The sequence below is a fragment of the Vulpes lagopus genome, chromosome 11, assembly GCF_018345385.1.
Source record: "Vulpes lagopus strain Blue_001 chromosome 11, ASM1834538v1, whole genome shotgun sequence".
Lineage (NCBI taxonomy): Eukaryota > Metazoa > Chordata > Mammalia > Carnivora > Canidae > Vulpes > Vulpes lagopus.
In genome coordinates, this window is record NC_054834.1 from 300,697 (window position 1) to 320,867 (window position 20,171).

At 55.6% G+C, this 20,171-nt stretch overlaps 1 protein-coding gene across 1 annotated transcript in view; it reads left to right on the forward strand.

Moving 5' to 3' along the window:
* The window catches only part of ABCA13 (ATP binding cassette subfamily A member 13), a 240,985-nt gene that overhangs the window by 188,318 nt on the left and 32,496 nt on the right, over positions 1–20,171 (forward strand). The window contains exons 54-58 of the mRNA XM_041773932.1: positions 898–1,013; positions 3,710–3,866; positions 5,841–6,094; positions 11,085–11,277; positions 13,099–13,208. Of these exons, the coding sequence (XP_041629866.1) occupies positions 898–1,013; positions 3,710–3,866; positions 5,841–6,094; positions 11,085–11,277; positions 13,099–13,208 (830 nt within the window). The remainder of the gene's footprint in view (positions 1–897; positions 1,014–3,709; positions 3,867–5,840; positions 6,095–11,084; positions 11,278–13,098; positions 13,209–20,171) is intronic.

A 20,171-nucleotide genomic window follows, 5' to 3' on the forward strand; every position in this document is an offset into this window, starting at 1 on the left:
TCCTGGAAGGTCTGGGACGTCCCAGGAGGTCCCAGGAGGCCCCGGAAGGTCCCGGTGGGTCCCAGGAGGTCCTGGAAGGTCTGGGAAGTCCCAGGAGGTCCCAGAAGGTCCTGGGAGGTCCCCAAAGGTCTCGGAAGGTCCAGGAGGTCCCAGTAGATCTTGGAAGGTCCTGGTAGGTCCCAGGAGGTCCCAGAAGGTCCTAGGAGGTCCCAGGAGGTCCCAGGAGGTCCCGGAAGGTCCCGGTGGGTCTCAGGAGGTCCTGGAAGGTCTGGGAAGTCCCAGGAGGTCCCAGAAGGTCCTGGGAGGTCCCCAAAGATCTCGGAAGGTCCAGGAGGTCCCAGGAGGTCCCGGAATGTCCTGGTGGGTCCCAGGAGGTCCTGGAAGGTCTGGGAAGTTCCAGGAGGTCCCGGAAGGTCCTGGGAGGTCTCAGGTTCCAAAGGTCTCAGAAGGTCCTGGTAGGTCCCAGGAGGTCCCAGAAGGTCCTAGGAGGTCTCAGGAGGTCCCAGAAGGTCCTGGGAGGTCCCGGGAGGTCCCAGGAGGTCCCAGAGTGGCCGGGGCACTGCTGTGGTTTCCCAGGGCCGTCCCCTGATGGTGCACATGTACCCCCAGTGCGGGAGGCGGGATGCCCCAGACCCCGGCCTCTGTCCCACGCACGTGGTGGCGCCTTTGTTCGTCCTGCGTCCTTGGCTGTGTCCGCGTCCCGATGTCCTCCTCTGTCGAGGCCGCTCTGGGGACCCGTTCAGGGCCGCAGCTTCACACCCAGTGACGGGCTGAGGTCCCAGGGCGTCCGTGGGGGCCGGGGGGGTTGCAGCCCGGCCCAGCGCTGGACTCTCCCCGGCTGCCCGCCTGTCACCGCCCAACCCGGGTGGGACGTGACCCCCCTCCTTGTTTCCCCAGGTCTTTTACTTGGTCTCCGTGAGCCTGTGTGTGGCCGTCATCATCGCCTTCCAGCTCCCGGCGTTTACGTTCCGCCAGAACTTGGCAGCCACCGCCCTCCTGCTGGCGCTCTTCGGGTACGTGCGGGGGCCGCGGCTGCAGGGTTACGGTTTGTTTTCCGCCGGAGAACCTCCTGGGTGGCTTTGGACCTGCCTGCCTCAGAGGGCCGCGTAGATGGCCGGGGCAGGTTGACGGTGCCCCACGGCGGAGGCGGTGGCTGCAAACTGCCTCCGAGGGAGAGTGTCGCGGAGGCCGCGGGCGCACGTGGGGCCTGGGAACGGGCCGCCCGGCTTCCCGGGTCTCCTCGGGGGGCACCAAGGGCGCCGTCCGCACTGCTCGCTTCCGTGTCCCCAGCGGCCAGGGTTGTCGCTCGCCGTCCCCGTTACACGTCCCCGCGGCGGCTGTGCGTCCGCTCCAGGCCAAGCTGCGAGAGACACTCGTCAGGGGGACGGAGCGTCTCTAACGTGCTCGTTTATTATAACGCGACGCGAGTCGTTATTTAAAAACCCGTAAAGCCAAACACGAGTGAGATGACTGTATGCAGCTCACGGCGACGCTGGGGACCCAAAACACTTGGTTAGGGGACAGGGTCCAACGTAAGCGACTGTTCCCGTGGCTGGACAGACGGTGTGGGAGACAGACGGGCGGACGGCTCCTTCTGGGAGTCGTGCACACTGGGGCCCGGACACGGCCGCCCGCGTGGGTTCCCGCGTCTGAGGACTCGGCGGCTCAGGTGAGGATCCGGGGGCGCGGACGGTGCCGTCGAGCTCCCCATGGACGGAGGAGACACGCTGCGCCCTGCCTTGATTTTGAGCTTCGGGAACGCGGAGGTCGCTGGGCTTGGAGCGAGGTGGCGCCCGAACAGAGGCGACAGCTTACAGAGCCCTAAGGTGCGGCCCGAGCCCGGGACAGACGGCGAAGCCCCGACCTCCGGCCGCGTTTGCAGTGGAAGCATTTTCTGGGGGATTCGGGGAGACTCCGAGATCCCTTGATGTTCAGCCTGGCCCAGGGCGCGGGGCTCCAGGGAGGAACCCTGAGGCCAGGTGGCCCCGGTCACCCCGGGAGGCCGGCGGGAATCCAGGGCCACGTCCCCATGGCTGCGGCTTTGTTCCTCGCTGGGTCCCCGCCTCGCCCGCGACGCCCCCAGGCAGCGCTGTGTCCCCACCCCCCACCCCGGGGAGGCAGAGGGGTCAGAGTCGGCTCAGTGCCATCCCCAAGGGCGGGATGGGGACCCCGAGGACAGCGAGGACAGTGCCGGGAAGGCTGGCCCCAGAGTGACCCCCAACCTGAGGACGTTATAGGCCTCTCCGGGGCGTTGCCGTGGGACTGGGCTTGGGATCCGAGGAAACCCGGGGTCGGACAAGCCCGGAGAGTCTCCAAGACACACGGAAAAATGCCCAGTGACAAATTTTTTTTTTTTTTAATATTCCTATTGTCTTGGCCCTGAAAAACTTGATATTTTAGCTGGAAAGTGGGGAGAATTAGCATCAAAAAGAGGAAAGGAATGTTGGAAACAAAAGAGCATCAGCTCCTGTAAACCTTTGAGCAAAGGTAGAAGCTGTTGCAGGCCCCCCGGGTTGCTCTGAAATAGGTCATGCTCTAGGAGCCTGTTAACTTTTTTCCTTTGAAGATTCTATTTATTTATTTGAGGAAGAGAGAGGGGGAGGGTGAGCGCAGGAATAGGAGGAGCAGAAGGAGAAGTAGCCGCCACGGGGCTTGAACCCAGGACCCGAGATCATGACCTGAGCTGAAGGCAGACGCTTCCTCGACGGAGCCCCCAGGCACCCCCGTTTTTAACTTTTTTCTTAAAAAAAAAAGAAGTATCCTGGAGCTGCCACGATGGGGATTTGAATCAAGTATTCGAGGTGACTAATGAACACGTAGGAAAAAAAGGATGCGCAGCGGCCAGAAGCCTGACCCGAGGCCTGTTCCCAGGTGCGACCGGAGCAGCTCTGCTGCAGGTGCCGCCGGTGACGTCGTTGCCTAAATAAGTGACACCGTGACCTGAGCCGTGTGGACACTTGACCCCCGGAGTCTGGAAGAGTCACAGGGGCCGGGGCTGCGGGGTGGGGATTCGCATCGGGCTCCCGGGGGACCACGGAGGCCGTCATCCTGCCGCGTCGCGCACAGGGCGCGTGGGAGGGAGGCTGCGACCTGCGGCGGGTGGCGGCTGAGGCTGGCGCCGTGTCCTCGAGCGGGGCGCTGGGCCGTGTGGCCGTGGGTGAAGACGCAGCCTCGGGGCCGCTGTGGTCACCTCGGCACAGGTCAGGCCCCGTGAACGCCTTCCCGTCTGCAGGGGGACCACGGCCCCCTCCGCCCAGGCCGTTGGACATGGGGAGGAGCCGAGAAGGAGCTTCCTGGTTTTATCTTCATGCCTTTAGGCTGATTTATCAGAGCCGCGTGCTGGGCCGGGGGGAGAGCGGGGGAGCCTGTGAGCGCAGCCTGGGGCGGGCGGGCCCACGACCCCGAGGTCACCACCGAGCCCCCTCAGGGCCCTCTTGGCTCTGCTGCTTCCTGCGGCCGCTGTTGGTTCTCGTTTCCCTGACGGGAACCGGGGTGAGAAGCAGGAGCTGGGCTGGCCCCCGGGGAGGTGGGGGCGCCCCGGGTGGCCCCCAGGTCGTGGGGCTGCACCGCTGGCGGCCGTCCCTGCTGCTGCTGTCAGGCCAGGGCCCCGCGTGGGCTCGGTTCAGGGACCCCAGGGAGCGGCGACTGGGCCCGCACCTGCACCTGCACCTGCACCTGAGGACAGCCTGACCTGCCCCCTGCCCTGCAGGTACGCGACCCTCCCGTGGATGTATCTGATGTCCAGGATCTTCTCCAGCTCGGACGTGGCCTTCATCTCCTTCGTGTCCCTGAACTTCATCTTCGGGCTGTGCACCATGCTCATGACCATCATGCCCCGGCTGCTGGCCATGGTCTCCAGAGCGCAGGTCGGTGGGCTCCAGCCGCGCCTCGCGGGGTGGTGGGGGGTGGGGGGCGCCGGCCCCGGCCCCTCAGGGGGCTTTTCCAGCTGGAGCTACGGGAGAACAGGCCGCCAGCCACGGTCTTTAAGCCCCAGAAAGTTTGCACCCCTGGCTCCGCCCGCTGCCCCTCTGTGCCGCCGGCCTGCCCCCGATTCCTCCGTCCGGGGCGTGGGACGGGCCAGGGGCTGCGAGCTCGGCCTGGCGACCGCCCAGCCCTCCCGGTGCAGGCCGTGCGGCGGGGCCGTGTCGGGTGCTTGGGGACGGCGGCCTGTGTCCCTGGGCAGGCTCGCTTGCTCCGGCCTGGGCGCAGGGACCGGCGGCTCGGGGTCACTGCCGGGCTGCTGCCGAAGCCACGGGCCCTCGGCGAAGTCAACAATCTGTTTGGCTGACGTCAGCCGACCTGGGGTTGGCACATCCCTGCCTCGCCGGGGCCCCGTGGCCCAAGGACGGACGGGGAGCAGGCTCGGGGCAGACACTGCCCCAGGGGGGACAGGCGAAGCCCTGGGGACGGGATCCCAGGAGGAGGCGTGGGGGCCTCGGCGTCGCGCTCTTGCAGCCGCGGTCAGCGTCCAGGGACGCGCCGCTCCTACGTCCTAACCGGGGAGGTGTGGTCCGTTATTTGATTCGGGGACACCGTTTCCCAAAAGCCGCGGTTATAAGCCCGTTTAGGACGGGCTGGCGTCCCCAATGAGCGGCAGATAGGACAAGAGCTAAGGGAAGAGTCCGATGAGGCCCCCGTGCTGCTTCCCTGTGCGCGCGGAGATGAGGCCTCGCGTAAGACTTCACACCCGCGATCGCGCGCTCTGCTGCTCCCAAGTCACCTTATTCACGACTGCGTTTATTTGATTTTCTGTTATTTAATTATTTAAACGTTTATTTGAGAGCACGTGCACACGCGAGAGAGAGAGAAGGAGGGAGAGAGGAGCAGAGGCAGAGGGAGGAGCAGACTCCCGCCGAGCGAGGGGCCGATGCAGGACTCGATCCCAGGCCCCCGAGACCGTGACCTGAGCTGCAGGCAGGGGTGTGAGGTCTGAGCCCCCGTGTGCCCCTCGGACCACACCTGCTGGGCGCACCTGCGCTGCTCTGTGCATTTATTGAGGGTGAAGTGCAGTGACGTCCCTGGAGGTGGGAGCACAGGGTCCTGTACAGAAGGGCCTAGCGGGCGACGGCTGACACGGCCCCAGGTCTAATCTCATGGTGAGATGAAGCTGACACCCACAGCACACTGGATGGTGGAAAAAAAAAGAGTGAATTTTAGGGGAGATGTTGAAGCTCAGTAGACATTTAATTTAAAAGTGGCATCGAAAATAAAAAAAATAAGAAAACTGACCCGAGCCAACCCGATCCTCTCCCTCAGGCCCCACCTCCTAGTACCATCACCCCGCGGGGTCGAGGGCGTGGTGCTTAGGGGGCACCTGTGAATTTGCAGGGCACGTCCCCTCCGTCAATCCCCCCCAGATCACGTTCTGCTCACAGGAAAAATACGTCCATGTATCCCACGAGCCCCCCAAAGCCCTGACTTACTCCAGCATCACTCGCAAGTCTTCCCCGACGTCTCACCTGCTCAGGTGTGGACGAGGCTTTAGGCGTGAAGCATCGTGAGAGGGAAGCGCGCTCCGTCCGGGAGCCCGTGAACCGCAGGTCCCGTGCTTCCTTCCGCAGCACGACTGTGGACGGGCTCAGGGTGGACTTGCACGTTCCCAAAGCGGGACGCGTAAGGGGGGAGCGGGTGAGGGCTCCCGGGGCACGTCCGCCGGCCCAGCCAGGCGGACCCGGCAGACCTGAGGCCCCGGAGCAATGCCGTCTGGGTCGGTGGCCGTGTGCGCCCTCCAAGGCCCCGGCAGGGAGCCTGGGACACGGGCCCCACAGGGACGCGGGGGGCGCGGGGGGCGCAGGGGGCGCGGAGAGCTCAACCTCTTCCCTGTTCGTGTCCCTGCACAGAATTTACAGAAGATCTACGACGTGCTCAAGTGGGCGTTCACCGTGCTGCCGCAGTTCTGCCTGGGGCAGGGCCTGATCGAGCTGTGTTACAACCAGATCCGGCACGACCTGACCCGCGGCTTTGGCGTCGATGCCTACGTGAGCCCCTTCCGGATGGACTTCCTGGGCTGGATCTTCGTGCAGCTGGCGGCGCAAGGCACCGCGCTGCTCCTGCTCAGGGCTTCGCTGCAGTGGGGCCGGCTGCCGCGGCCACGGTGCGCGTGGGCTCGTGGGGGGGGAGGTGGGGGGTGGGGAGGTGGGGGTGGGGGGTTGGGTGGGGTGGGGGTGGGGGGGGTGGGGGGGTGGGGGGCTCCATCCTCAGGTCGCCCCGACGCCCAGTGCGTCCACCCAGCTGGGCCGCGCTGCCGACGGGGGAGGCTTCAGGTTGATGCTGCTTTTTCTCTCCGTCTTTCTTTCCTTCCTTTTTGCTTTTTGGACCAATGTGAGTCACCACTGCTAGGAAGGCGGATGTGGCAGTGCCAAGCGGTGACAGGATCGTTCTAATTATTTAATTTTCCCCTTTGAAATTGGGGACTTTCCCTCTTACTTTGATTGTAGCATCTTGGTGACTTCAGTTGAGACCATGAATTATTATTATTCTTTCTTCCTTTCTTCCTTCCTTTTTGTTTGTTTCTTTCTTCCTTTCATTTTATTTTTTCTTCCTTTTTCTTTCTTCCTTCCTTTCTCTTTTTCTTTCTTTTCTTTCTTTCTTTCTTTCTTCCTTTCATTTTATTTTTTCTTCCTTTTTCTTTCTTTTTCTTTCTTCCTTCCTTTCTCTTTTTCTTTCTTTTCTTCTTTCTTTCTTTCTTTCTTTCTTTCTTTCTTTCTTTCTTTCTTTCCTTCTTTCTTTCTTTCTTTCTTCCTCTTTCTTTTTTATTTTTTCTTCCTCTTTCTTTCTTTCTTTCTTTCTTTCTCTCTTTCTTTCTTTCTTTCTTTCCTTCCTTCTCCGTCCTTCCTTCCTCCCTCCTTCCCTTCCCTTCCCTTCCCTTCCCTTCCCTTCCCTTCCCTTTCTTCCTTTCTTTCCTTTTTTCTCTTTCTTTCTTTCTATTTATTTATTTACTTACTTAAAAAAGATTCTATTTATTTGTTTGAGACAGCGTGCTCCCACACAGAGGGAGAGGGAGATGCAGACTCCCCGCTGAGCCGGGGGCCCTGATGGGGGGCTCAGTCCCAGCCCCCAGGATCGTGCCCTGACCCGAAGGCCAATCCTTAACCGACTGAGCTCCCTAACATATTTCAGTTTTACGGCTCAATGGCATTAACTGCTAAAAATCAGGGATGAATGGAAGGTCAGCTCTGACAACCGCCTGCCCTTTGCCAAATCCCTTTGCTGTTGATGCTGTGATCTTCTCTGTTAGGTGACGATCGTCGAGGAGCACGAGGGATACGTGTTGTGTGTTAATACTATGACACTTACACGCGTGTCTCGTGTTTAACGATGTACCCGTGCGTAGTATATGATATGTTTATATTTCCTTCGAGTGTCCGTTCCTGTGTTTGTGGCCCGTCTGCACACACACACGTCCCTGTTACTCTGAGCGGGACTTCAGGCGGCCTTGCAAGAGCGTCTACAGTATTGTGGGCTCACACGCCGTGGACGCATGGGGAAGAAATGTGCGTTTGCACGTAGGCCTCAGAGCTGTGCGTGCCCCTCCGTGGCCCGCGTGGCCTGCGTCCGTGCACCCTCTTCCCAAGCGCTGCACGCTTCTCTCTAACTTCAACTACAAGAGGATCCTTCGTGGAGAAGTGACTAACCAGGGCCGCGTCCCTGGAGAGCCTGTTGAGGACAGGGGCCGCGCTATGAGCGTTTGTGGTGATGCCTTTGTGGAATTGTTGCCGCCAGTCGCTTCGTGACATGCTTCCTTTGTCAATCCTTCCAATCTGCTGAAGACTCGGAATCCCAAAGCTCTCCTGAATCGGCCACAATCAGCCGGCGGCTGCGGATACCCAGCGTCGGCCTGGATTTGGGAGAGAATTCTGAGCGCCTTCCAAACACGACTGCTTCCGTGATTGGCCCTCACGCGGCTAATCTGTTTTAAAACCTAGACCGCAGCGTCCCGTCGGGTGGATTCTAGGAGGCCCCTCCTCCGGGAGCATCAGACTTGTTCTTAAAAGGGAACCCGTCCTGGATTCCTTTGCACAGCGTAGGATAAACCATATTTTGGAATACGACCGCTGCCCTCCGGGCTGAATCGTCACGTGGAGGCGGCAGCGCGGCGACGCTCCGACCGAGATGCTATTCCCAGGCACCGCCGCACGGAGGGCTCCTGCGGTGGGCGTCTCACTGCATTGCAGTGTTTTTCAGATCCACATCCGCCCGGGCCTGCTAATCACTGCCCAAACGGGGAAGTCCTGGGTTCTTAGCCCGGTGGCCTCAGGTGGGCATGTCACGCCCATGAAACCCTCCAAGACAGTCCCGTCCCCCCCTGGGGGGCATTTGCCTCTGGTCACCTGCTCAGTCGGGGTCTCTGGCAGGCTGGCGTCACCCATGCCCCAGGCGGGCCCCAGCGTCGTCCTGTGCTGTGTACATGTGCCGCACTCCCCGCGACCATCGGTCCTTTGTGGGCTGGTGGAGCTGAATCCTGGGAGTGAATAGGAAGACCTGCCCCTCGTGCCGGGAGGGACGTGCCCGTCTCCCCCGCGCCCCACAGGCTTTGGTGATTGGCCCCCGCCGCTGGGCCTGGGTGCTGGGTGAGGGGCCCCTCCTTGCTGTTGCCCCGGCCAGCCCCGGCCCTGAGCTGAGTCCTGCTGCCCCCTGTTCTGCTCAGAATCTAAGTCTCCACGAGAAGCCGAGCCTTGGCTGAGCGGCAGGCGGGCTGGGGGCGTCCTTGTCCCTTCTTGGTCTGGAGCTGGACCTGGGCCTGGCTTGGTGGGGGGCTGCACGCAGGCCGGTGGCCCAGGACGGCTTTTCTCTGCTCCTGCTGGCCGTGCTGACTCTGTGCCCGCGCGCGTCCTTCCTCCGGGACGTGGAAGCAGAGGCGCGTTCCTGAGCGTGGCTGGGTGGACTGTGTTGTCGGGAGTGCCCGCGAAGTGACCGCTGCAATGACGGGAGGTGTGAACAGCTGCACTTTCCTGCCCCTGCCCCCTCAGAACCCTGCGACCAGAAGCTCTGGGGATGAGCCTGAGGGGCTCCCAGGTGCTTCCCATGGGGAGGAGGTCAGAGCCGCTGCTGGGGGCTCCTGGGGAAGGGCCTGTTCTCTCCTCCTGCACTCAGAAAAGGACGGCAAAGGCCAGGCCAGCTGAGGGTCCGGAGACACGCTGCAGCCGGCAAAGGGGGAAGGAACCAGCAAACACAGGAGCGTGGAATCGGATGCGTCTTCACAACGTGAACACACCTGCATCCCCTTCTCCCGCACGGAGCGCCGTCCGCGTCTCCTCGGCCCTGTTCCATTAGCCACTCCGCATGACCCCCTCCTTGGGTGGCTTAGCACATTAACAACCATTATGTTTTATTAATTAAAATACATTAAGGTCAAGGGCGCCTGGAGGGCACAGTCGGTTGAGCATCTGGCTCTTGGTTTCAGCTCAGGTTGTGATCTCAGGGCCCTGGGATCGAGCCCCGCGGTGGGCTCTGCGCTCGGCACGGAGTCGGCTTGAGAGTCTCTCTCTGCCCCTTCCCCCGTCTAAAAATAAAGAAGTAAATCTTAAAGGAACGCATCAAGCTCACACACAGCCTGAGTTCTACGCTTCAAATCTGCTGTGGGGTCCTCCCTCCCAGCACAGAATCCAGGTTCTCCAGGGCACCCCGTGCCGATGGGATGGTCGTGCGGCCCCGATGCCGTGATTCTCCACTGATCTCATTGTCTCTGGTGATTTGTGTCTCGTGCTTTTGAGCATTATGTGACTGGTGTCACGTATTCCCTCATCTTGTAGGTTGTGTGTTGAGTAGATTTTACATTCGTTCGATGGTAATTTTCAGGCGCAGAAAAAAATAATACAGAGAAAGGACTTGGGCCCTGGGAGCTGGCCGTGGGTTTTTTATTTTAAATGTTTTTTATTTTACAATAGTTCAAGGCTCGCGAGACGTTGCAGAATCCTTAGGGTCCCTGTGCGCCCTTGACTCCGCTCCTCCCACTGGTCCCATGGCAGTTTGGTTGATGTCACATGACAGCATCACATTGGCGAAAACCAGGAAATTGATTTCAGCACAACCTTAACTGGGTGTCTGTGCCCATTTAATGATTAAAATATTGGCGTGTCGCAGTTTACAGGGGAAATTGAAATTTGAACTTAAAGTGCGCCAGGTTGTATTTCATATGGAAGATCGAGAAGGGAGCAGCTCAGATTTAGAACTAATTTGAATTGAAGGTTAAATTTGTATCCACCTGACAAAAACTGAATCCATCCTGCACGGTGTTGTGCGCGTACTTACCGTCCAATCCTCCTACACAATCCAGTGTGTACCATGCAACTATGATGCTTAGGCTCTTTTATGTGCAGTCTACTTTGTTCAAGTGGCCTGTTTGCTAAAAGTGCTTAAACAGAACAACTCCTTGCAGATGTTTGTGATGCATCCTTTTCCCACCTTGTGCAAAAGTCTGGCATGGCTTTATTGTCCGTAAAATAAAGGAGTAGCTTGTGACACCCGGGAGCTCAGCGGTTGAGAGCCTGCCTTCAGCCCAGGGCATGACCCCAGGGTCCCGGGATCAAGTCCCAGTCGGGCTCCCTGCATGGAGCCTGCTTCTCCCTCTGCCTGTGTCTCTGCCTCTCTCATGTCTCTCATGAATAAATAAATAAAATCCAAAAAAAATAATAAAAAATAAGGGAGTAGCCCTAGTGGGACATCTACCCACCTCACTGTCTTTTAGGAACATGGGCATTTCCTTCACGTTACGGACTCTTACTCATTATTTATTTATTTTTAAGATTCTATTTACTTCCTTGAGAGAGAGAGAGCACCTGAGCTGGAGGGAGAGGGAGAAAGAGAGAATCTGAAGGAGGCTCTATGCTGAGCCCAACGTGGGGCTCGATCTCACGACCTTGAGATCACGACCTAAGCTGACGCCAAGAGTCGGCTACTTCATCCCCTGAGCCACCCAGGGGCCCCAGATCCCTGCTGATTCTTAATCGCGATGCAGAAGTGGGGTGCCTGGACCAGAGCTGAGAGTCCACGTGCGGGACCACATCTCCCGTTTCCACAGGTTTCTGACCTTCCTCTTGACTCTTCCATTTCCACGTGAAGTAACTCTGACCTCGTCTCCCCAGGGGTCGCTCTGCCATCGAGGGCACAGTCACACCTTCCAAGGACATAGATGTGGAAAAAGAGCAAATAAGAGTGTTGAAAGGAAAAACCAGCGAAGACCTCCTTGTGTTATGCAACCTCAGCAAAAGCTATGGGAGCTTCTTCAGGAGAACCACCGCTGTGCGCGATATTAGTTTGGGTGTACGAAGAGGAGAGGTAAGGACCCTCTGTTCCAAGGGCCCTTCCTGTTACAAGCCCGTGCATCTCTCGCTGCACATCTGCTTGTGTCATGCTCAAAATATCTGACCTATTTTGATATCTTATGCTCAAAGTATCTGAGATCTCCTTCAAATTTCTGGAATTTCTGCAAAAATCCCTAGACACGGAATCTGAGTAGAGCATCTATCGGCTCTTTCCCCAGGGAAAACTTTGCTAATTGATTGATGGAATTTCTTCTCTTCCGTAATTAAAAAAAAAAAATTCATGTCATTGAAGAATTTTAATTGTCATTTGGGCTACAGGATGGCATCTTACTGAATGCAAATATTTTATCAATCCAGTTAATTAAGGGAACCTCTTCTAGCTCTTGCTTGGACTTCCCGTGCTCTTTAAATGGCCAGTTAAGCCCATCTAGTAAAATGCTCCTTGGGAAAGGGAAAAGAATGCTCACACCAGAGCAATAGCTCAGAGTTTTTTTCATGGATATGGTATTAATTCTAGTAGAAATGTTTAATCGAACTGATAGAAGCCATGCAGGTTGTTCCTGATTTGTGCTTAATTGCATAAAAAGAAATCAGTTCTGAAGATGACTACCTTTAAACAGGTGGCAGTTCAGGGAGCACCTGTCCTGCAGAGGTCCCGAGTAGGTTTCCAGCCCCAGGAAAGCCAGAACAGGCACTTTTCTAAGGTTCGAGGAGCCAGGAGGTCAGCTTAGGTCAGTGGACAGGAAGCCAGGCTCCGCCACCAACACAGAGGTCTTGGAAGGAGATTTTCAGAACCACACGGTGGTTCTATCTCTACCGTGGAATCTTGAGCTAAGGACATACTGACAGATAAGGACTAGGTCTAGAAAAGACAGCAAGAAGGGCATTTTTCACATGGAACATAAGACGACGTTGAGCCAAAAGACTCCAAATGTTGGCTTGATGCCGAGTGTCCGTGTTTAGAACTAACGGTTGTCGTCTTAACTGCTGTCTGGAGCAGCCTAGAGTCCAAGTTGGGGGCGGAGAGGATATTTTTAGAGTCTACTTAATGTGTTCATTTTTTAAAGTATTGATTTAGGGGGATCCCTGGGGGGCTCAGCGGTTTAGCGCCTGCCTTTGGCCCAGGGCACAATCCTGGAGTCCTGGGATCGAGTCCTGCGTCGGGCTCCCGGCATGGAGCCTGCTTCTCCCTCTGCCTGTGTCTCTGCCTCTCTCTCTGTCTATCATAAATAAATAAATAGATATTAAAAAAATAAAGTATTTATTTAGTTATTTGTGAGAGAGAGCGACAGAGAGCTCCGCGCAGGAGGGGCAGAGGGGGAGGGAGAGAGAGAATCTCAAGCAGACTCCTCGCTGGGCGTGGGGCCTGGCACAAGGCTCCATCCCACCACCCCGAGGTCATGTCCTGAGCCAAAACCAAGACTCGGAAGCTTCACCAACTGAGCCTTCCAGGCGCCCCAGACCATACTGTAGACTGTGCAGTGGCGTCAAGCAGATAACGGTAACAACGAGTGAGTTCCAAAGACTGTCATCTCCCACAAAGGGACACAGTTAGGGCCTTGTGGGGACCGCCTGCCATGTGATGGGGGATCTCACAGGATCCCCCGTAGTTGGCATTGCCTGCTCACCCTCTGGAGGGTTCCTTCCTCGGATTCACCCCTCGGAGGTGGGTGTCCCTACGGTCACACCGCGCAGGCACCACGATCGCTTCCAGAGCGCTTTGCACTGTCGTGTGACTTTAAAGGTCTGCGAGCCTCAGAAACCGGCGGCTCAGAGAGTCAGTGCTGTCTGCTGGGATTGACATGTCCTTCCCCCGCTTCTTCTCTCCTGTCAGTGCTTTGGGCTCCTGGGGCCCAACGGGGCCGGGAAGAGCAGCACATTCAAGGTGCTCAACGGGGACTGCCCTCCGACCTCAGGACACGCCGTCATCAGGACCCCTGCAGGGTAAATCCAGAGCCTGCCAGGGCATCCCGAGCGAGCCCTAGAGCCGCCCGCATCCCCTCAGCTCTGTGGCCTGGAGTCTGAGCTGCATCCTCCTTCCACGTTTACCTTCCCGTTAGCTGCCAGGTGCCAGACGGGGAGGGGTCTCTGGTGCCAATGGGATAAGCTCCCTTATCTCATCCACAACGGGTGGAGGGCATGTGGGCAGACAGCGGCCAGGCCTGAGGTCTCTCCGGGCGCCCAGCGGGCCCAGTGTGTCTGGCTGCCGACCCAGGTGAGCGGGAAATAGGAGGAAGGAGATCCGACCAGTAGGGAGAGTGTGAGGTACGCGTGCGTCCTGGTGCAGACTCTGAGAGGGGGTCACATGTATGGGGTCGAAGGGCGCTCAAGAGCTCACGCTGCTGGTTTTTCCCTGCAGTTGTGGAAGGAAGAAGGTGCGTGTCTGTTGCTTGGGTGGCGTGTGCGTGTGTGCGTGCGCATCCCTAACCTCCCTATTTACCGGTACCTGTGGATAGAAGGATCAGAATGTCAAAAGCAAAAAATATATGGTCTATTTTTCTCATCCCTGGAAGCCTGACTCTCTTGTCCATGATCCCATCCCATCATTCGTAAACTAATTGGAAAATGAAATTCAAAGCTGTTCTTGAAGGAAAGAATACATTTACATCTCCTTAATGGCCTGCAATCCCTTATTATGCTACGTATCTGTGTAATTAGTTTAATTATGACTAAATCGCACTTGCATTAATTATATTTTTAACCTTGATTATTTGTAATGTTAATTGCACATTGCTAGTCAAGGAATTAAATGGGTAATTAGAACACAATGGAATTTTAACTATTTAGCTGGTGTACATCTTCCTGCCCATGAAGCTCATAACCTACTGCTACCCAGTTAGGGTACGTTGATAGTCATTCATTATTTTCAGGTCCCCTTTGTCTCTTTTTTTGAGGTTTTATGATCAGGAACAGGGCTCTTTTCTTTTGTTTATTAATGTCTATGAAGGTGTGTCCGTAAGTACAGAAAATACTTCGTAACGGAGCTTTGTAATTAGATTTAAATTATCTTGAGCTCCTGGCACAATGGCAGTGGTCACCGACTGGAAGACCGCAGGCCAACAGTCACTTCATTTTTATTTGGCCGGTACAGTGCGTGCATTTTGGAATTGGACCTCCGTTGGTCAGAACGCAGACTTCCTAGTTCGTCACAGTCCCCACCCGTCCCTATGGCCTCACTACCGGCACCAGCAGATGTGTAGGTTGACCCTCTGCAGCTTTTAGACGCTAGAGGTTGCAAACTCCTGCAGTTAGAATTAGAATAAGTTGTAATCCCAATAGTTACACTGTTGTGACTCTGGTATTTACCAAGCATCAGGCCATGTTAGGGGCTTGGCGTTTCTGGTCTCATCCGGGGGTTGGAACCACCTGGGGAAGAGGACCTCATCCTGATTGCACCGATCAGGAATTTGGGGTGCAGGGCATTCTGTGGTGTGCTGGGAGTCAGGCTTCTGGAAAGTAGCAGAGGATTTGAATCTGAGTTACCAGATCACGTAGTGTTGGAATTCAGGCCAGTGACTCACTGGAGGAGTAGGAGGGCTAAGGAGCTGCCTCGGAGCCAAGCGGGGCCGGCCTGGGTCTGCCTGGAAGCAGAGTAGACTTTGGAAGTGTCTGGAGGGATGTTACGCCACCTACAAGGCCCATCACCCCTCTTGGGTCCTGGGTGCGAGGGAGAGACGGTCCCTGTAAGGCTCCGGTGTGTGTGCATTAGCCCTGGGCCTGTGAGCCTTTTACACTCAGTGTGTGGCCAGCAGCCTTGTAAGGGTCGTGTCCGCTGTGTGCTGGTCCTGTCGAGCGGTGATCATCCACAGAGGAGGGTTCACCTGGTCAGGAGACCGCAAGGCCTCAGGCCCTATCTGTGTGCATCCTCTCAGTTCACCTCTCTTGCCAGTTCTTGACCTGTGGAGGGTTTTTTATTTTTTTTTTAAAGGTTTTATTTATCTTAGAGAAAGATCACAAGCAGAGAGGAGGGGCCGAGAGAGGGAGAAGCAGGCTCCCCGATGAGCAGGAAGCCCCAACCGAGACCGACAGGGCGCAAGGGTCATGACTTGAGCCCAAGGCACTCACTCAACCGGATGAGCCACCCAGGCACCCCCGTAACTGAATACATTGAAACTGAAGCTTAGGGGCACCTGGGGGTCACAGTCGGTTGAGTGTCTGCCTCTTGATTTCAGCTCAGGTCATGCTCGGGTCGTGATCTCGGGGTAGTGAGGTGGGGCCCCAACTCCCAGGCTCAGCGGGGAATGTGCTGGAGATCACTCTGCCCCTCCCCACCCTCTCTCTCTCAGATCAATAAAAAAAAATACTTTATGAAGCTTAAAAGCCACAAGTGGTTAGTAGCTGCTAATTTGAACACACACAAACCTAATTTTGCTCCTTTATGGTCTTTTTCTCTCATCTTTCCTTAAGAGCTTGTCTGAGATTTAACTCCGCAGTCTCACTACAAGACGTCCAGGTACGAGTATCTTCTCAACTGTGATGCTCGAGAAGCATCGTGGTTTTCTAGGAGAAATAGTAAGTCATGGCCTGGGGGAAATTTGGTGACGTTATCACCCAGTTAGAAAAACGTGAAGTTGTGAAGTTTCTGAACAGGAAGTTAAAAGCTGCCTACTGGGGCCAGGAAGGTGTTGACAGGTGGACTGAGGAGCTAGATGTCAAGAGCTTCTGACTTTCCTCCTCCCTCTGCCTGAGCGTGTGTGCACGTGCTCTCTCTTCTCTCTCTTCTCTCTCTCAAGTAAATAAAATCTTAAAAAAAAAGACGCAGGTGTTCTTTTCACATGTTAGACCAGTATTTTTGGAGTCTGTTCCACGTCAATGCCAAACAGTAGGACAGATCTTTCTTCTGCCTCCCGGTCCCCCAGCTTCCTCCCGTCTTAAGTGATCACACATCAGAGATGCGGGTGAACAGTAACTCTTAGACCCTCTAATATCCCCACGTTGCTGAGATTCTGAGTATTACACGTAGGAACCTACATACAGATCACCCGGCTTCGTTTAAGCACTGTGATACCAATATTACGAAGAAGACCGAGGCTAATTTATTGCTTATAAATCCTTTACACTAACGTGGATCACAGATTAAGTCATAACCTCACCAACTAGGAATCACTTGGAAATTTGTTTCTCTCCTGTTTTAAATTAAACGGCGATGTAAAATACTAATACCGATTAGGAAAACAGTGAAGGGAAATCCTCTATAGTCTTGCATGAAAGTGGTTTTTATTCTTGTAGTCCCAGCTTTGAAAAAAAATTCTGTTGTATGTACGTATGTGTCTATTGTGTGTGTGTTATGTTTCTGTCATCTATAAATAGTCTATATCTGCCCGTTTATCCTGCATGTGTGTGCTTATCATGTCCCCATCATCTAAGACTTACCTGTCCGTCCTGTAGGTGCACACACACCCCACACACATCATTGCCATCCTATTAGTCTCCAATTTTTACATCACAGCAGGAGTGTTTTCCAGGCCTGCTGCACAGATGCCATGCTCATGCCCACCTGTATTCCACTGGATTTCTAAGTCCACAACTACTGAGCCATTTTTCTCTCATGCAATCATATTGTTTCCTAAAAAAAAAAAAAAAAACGAAAAACCAAAAAACAAAAAAAAAAAACTTACCTCTTAAAAAAAAAATTAATTTGAGAGAGAGAGCGCGCGAGCATGGGGGAGGAGGGCCAGAGGGAGAGAGAATCGCAAGTAGACTCGGTGCTGAGCGTGGAGCCAGACCTAGGACTTGATCATGAGATCAGGACCTTGAGATCATGACCTGAGCTGACAGAGAGTCAGATGTTACCCGATTGAGCCCCCCAATTATGTTCTTGAGTTGTCTTCTTGGTGCTCAGTGTCTCCTGGATCCAACAGTCTTGTCCTGTAGAACAGACTGGTGTGGGCCGTGTGGCCGGGCTCAGCCGTGGCAGAGAGCAGGGCCCGTGGAAGGCCTCCGCAGGTCGCTGTTAAGGCTGAGAATCTCATTCATTCATTCATTCATTCATTCATTCATTCATTTTTGAGAGAGAGACCATGAGCAGGGTCAGGGGCAGAGGGAGAGGGGGAGAGAGAAGCCCGAGCAGGCTCCATGCTCAGCTCAGCAGAGAGCCCCACGCATGGCTTGGTCTTACGACCCTGAGATCATGACCCGAGTTGAAATCAGGAGTGGGATGCGTAACCAACTGAGCCCAGCTGCCCCTGTCATTTCTTTTTTTAATGGAAAATTCACTCATTATGTCAAGAACTGCTGACCTCTCCCACAGTGTGTGGTGCTTAATTCATCATTTCTTCTGGGGCTTTATCCCCCACCAGTACACATCGGCTCCTGTACTGACGGACCAGGGGGATTAAGCCATCCTGCATTATCCATTTGTTTCATTACAAAGTGATATTAGAAAAACTGAAAATCCCCTGGCAGATGTACGTCCCTAAGCGTTTTGTTAATCAAAGGATAATGTTCGCTGAAGACGAATATTGGAGGCAATTGCTCTCCTTTCCTGGACATTTAAACACAAAAGCCAGGGATCCCTGGGTGGCGCAGCGGTTTGGCGCCTGCCTTTGGCCCAGGGCGCGATCCTGGAGACCCGGGATTGAATCCCACGTCGGGCTCCCGGTGCATGGAGCCTGCTTCTCCCTCTGCCTGTGTCTCTGCCTCTCTCTCTCTCTCTCTGTGTGGCTGTCATAAATAAATAAAAATTAAAAAAAAAAGGACTATTAAAAAAAAAAAACACAAAAGCCAGGTCGAGGTCTTCGTAAATTTAGAATCCTTTTCTCCGGAGGTTGTTCCAACACGGAGCCCTATTTTCTTTAATTAATAAAATGGGCCGCTGGGGGCCGGGGTGATAGGAACACCAGCTCGATGCACGCGATTTCCTTTGTCCAAAGGTTGTCAGAAGCAACCTCAAACATAGAGGTTATCTGTCGAGCTGTGTGAAGGTTCAGATAGGAGCTTCTGGTGAACATCAGGGTTCCTATGTTGTCTAAGCTGCTCAGCTCTCCGTACGAGGCCCCCTTGGGCACCCGTTGACTGCAGGTGCCTTCCCTGCACGGCACCCAAGCCCTCCCCAGCATCGCATAGGACCTCCGATGCCCGTGATACTCTTTCTTCCTCCTCCGGCCCCATTTCTATGCTCCCGCGTGCTCCTTTCACCTGGGGAGCTCCAGCTGTCCAGCCGTGTCCAGTGCGGACAGGTCTACAGCCACCCATTGGGAAGACAGAGTTATTCTCACTCCATCCCACATGACGCTTGACCACATCGCCGTTAAAATATCCTGTCACATTGTGTTTCACTTCCCATCGGTAGGTCTGTTGGATCACGAGCTCTGTGAAGATGTACATAGTAGCTCCTCAATGAGTGACTCACCCTCTTCCTCTCACGGGTGAAGAGCCCGAGGCCGGGCAGGCGAAGGACTCGCCTGAGTCACATAGTGTGAAGTTAGCGGTGACCGAGTCCCCAGATTCCCAGCATGTGTTCCCTTCCACCTTCTCTTTAACATTTGGGGATGGAAAGAAAAGGAAAAGGCCGGATTCGGTGGGGCTGATGACCAGCCTCGCTCAGTTACGGCTGTGACGGGCGGATGTAAGGACTGCTGAGAGGTGGTCACGTACGTGGATGACCACCCTAACCCATGTACCGGTCAGTATTGACCTCTTACGTTGATTTGAAGACTTGGTTTCTCCCAAGAATGTTTCTAAACATGCTGACACCTGCACTTGTATTTCATGTGTCATTTATAAGAGCGTAGATGGTAAAATTCAGTGTGCATAGGGTTAAACCCGGAGAATGAACTCAGTCTAGCCCTCAGAAGAGGAGGAAAGAGCCTATTGACCCACGTTTAAGAAACACGCAACGTGGCGGCACGACGTCGTTTCCACACCCACGTGCGGCCACTGTGGAGGGCGCACATCCAGTTCTGGCTTTGCTCTCGGGCACGGGGGCTCCTCCTGACCCGATGGGAGCAGTTCACGGACATCCAGTTACTCAGGGACTGACCCGTTGTGACCTGGGCAGAGGCCGTGGGGTGCGTTAGCAGGTCAACCCTGCGGTGACGTGTGGATGGTGGCAGGAAAACATGGAGCAGTTTGAAGGCAAACGGGTTTAAAAACCTGCCTTGGAAGTGAATCCGCCAGGGCCACGGAAGGGGTCTGTGTTGGCTCCTTCTGCCTCGGCCGCTTGTGGCCTGCTGGTGGCAGGAGGGGAGTCAGGGTGGGCGAGCAGCGGAACCAGGCTAACTCTCAGTATTGAAGCGTTGGCTTGGCCGCGGCCTCTCAGAAGGCGCCACGCGTTTTGTTTAGTCTTCAGAATTCCTTGCTGTGTTGCATCATCAAACGAAGAGACGGGGGGGGGGGGGGGGAAAGCTGGTCAGCACGCGTCACCATAAAAGCCATTCGAAGTTTGTTTTTGTGTCAAATCCTCAGCGGGAAAACGTCTTGCCTTTGCAAGAGGCGCTGAGGCATCAGCGTGCGGCGGTGCAGCCGTGTGTGGACTGGGAGGTGGGCGGCCCGGGGCCTGGGGCCTGGGGCAGGCGGCGCCCCGTTGGCATCACCCCTGCTTGAGATCCATCGTCCCGGGCTGGCCTCCCGCCAGGTCGGGGAGGGCGAACTCACCTCACCCCAGAGCCTCATTATCACATGACCTTTGCCAGGCTGACCTCCGGGGCTCAGCCTACGTCCAGTCTCCGTCTCCCTTGTGACAGCGCCATTGAAATGGGTCCTGTGACCTCAACTCCGAGGTATCCGTTGATCTCTCCAGAGAATTCTCTTCTCCTACGTTTCGATAAGCATTTAGCTACTCCCAGAGCAGCAGGTCTTTGAGCTAATAAAGCGGAGCTACAGAGGCCACGGGATGCTTCGACTCAACAGGTCCTTAAAGCTCTTTGAAGGCCTGGCCCCACTCCGGCTCGGCGGCCCCGGCTCCTT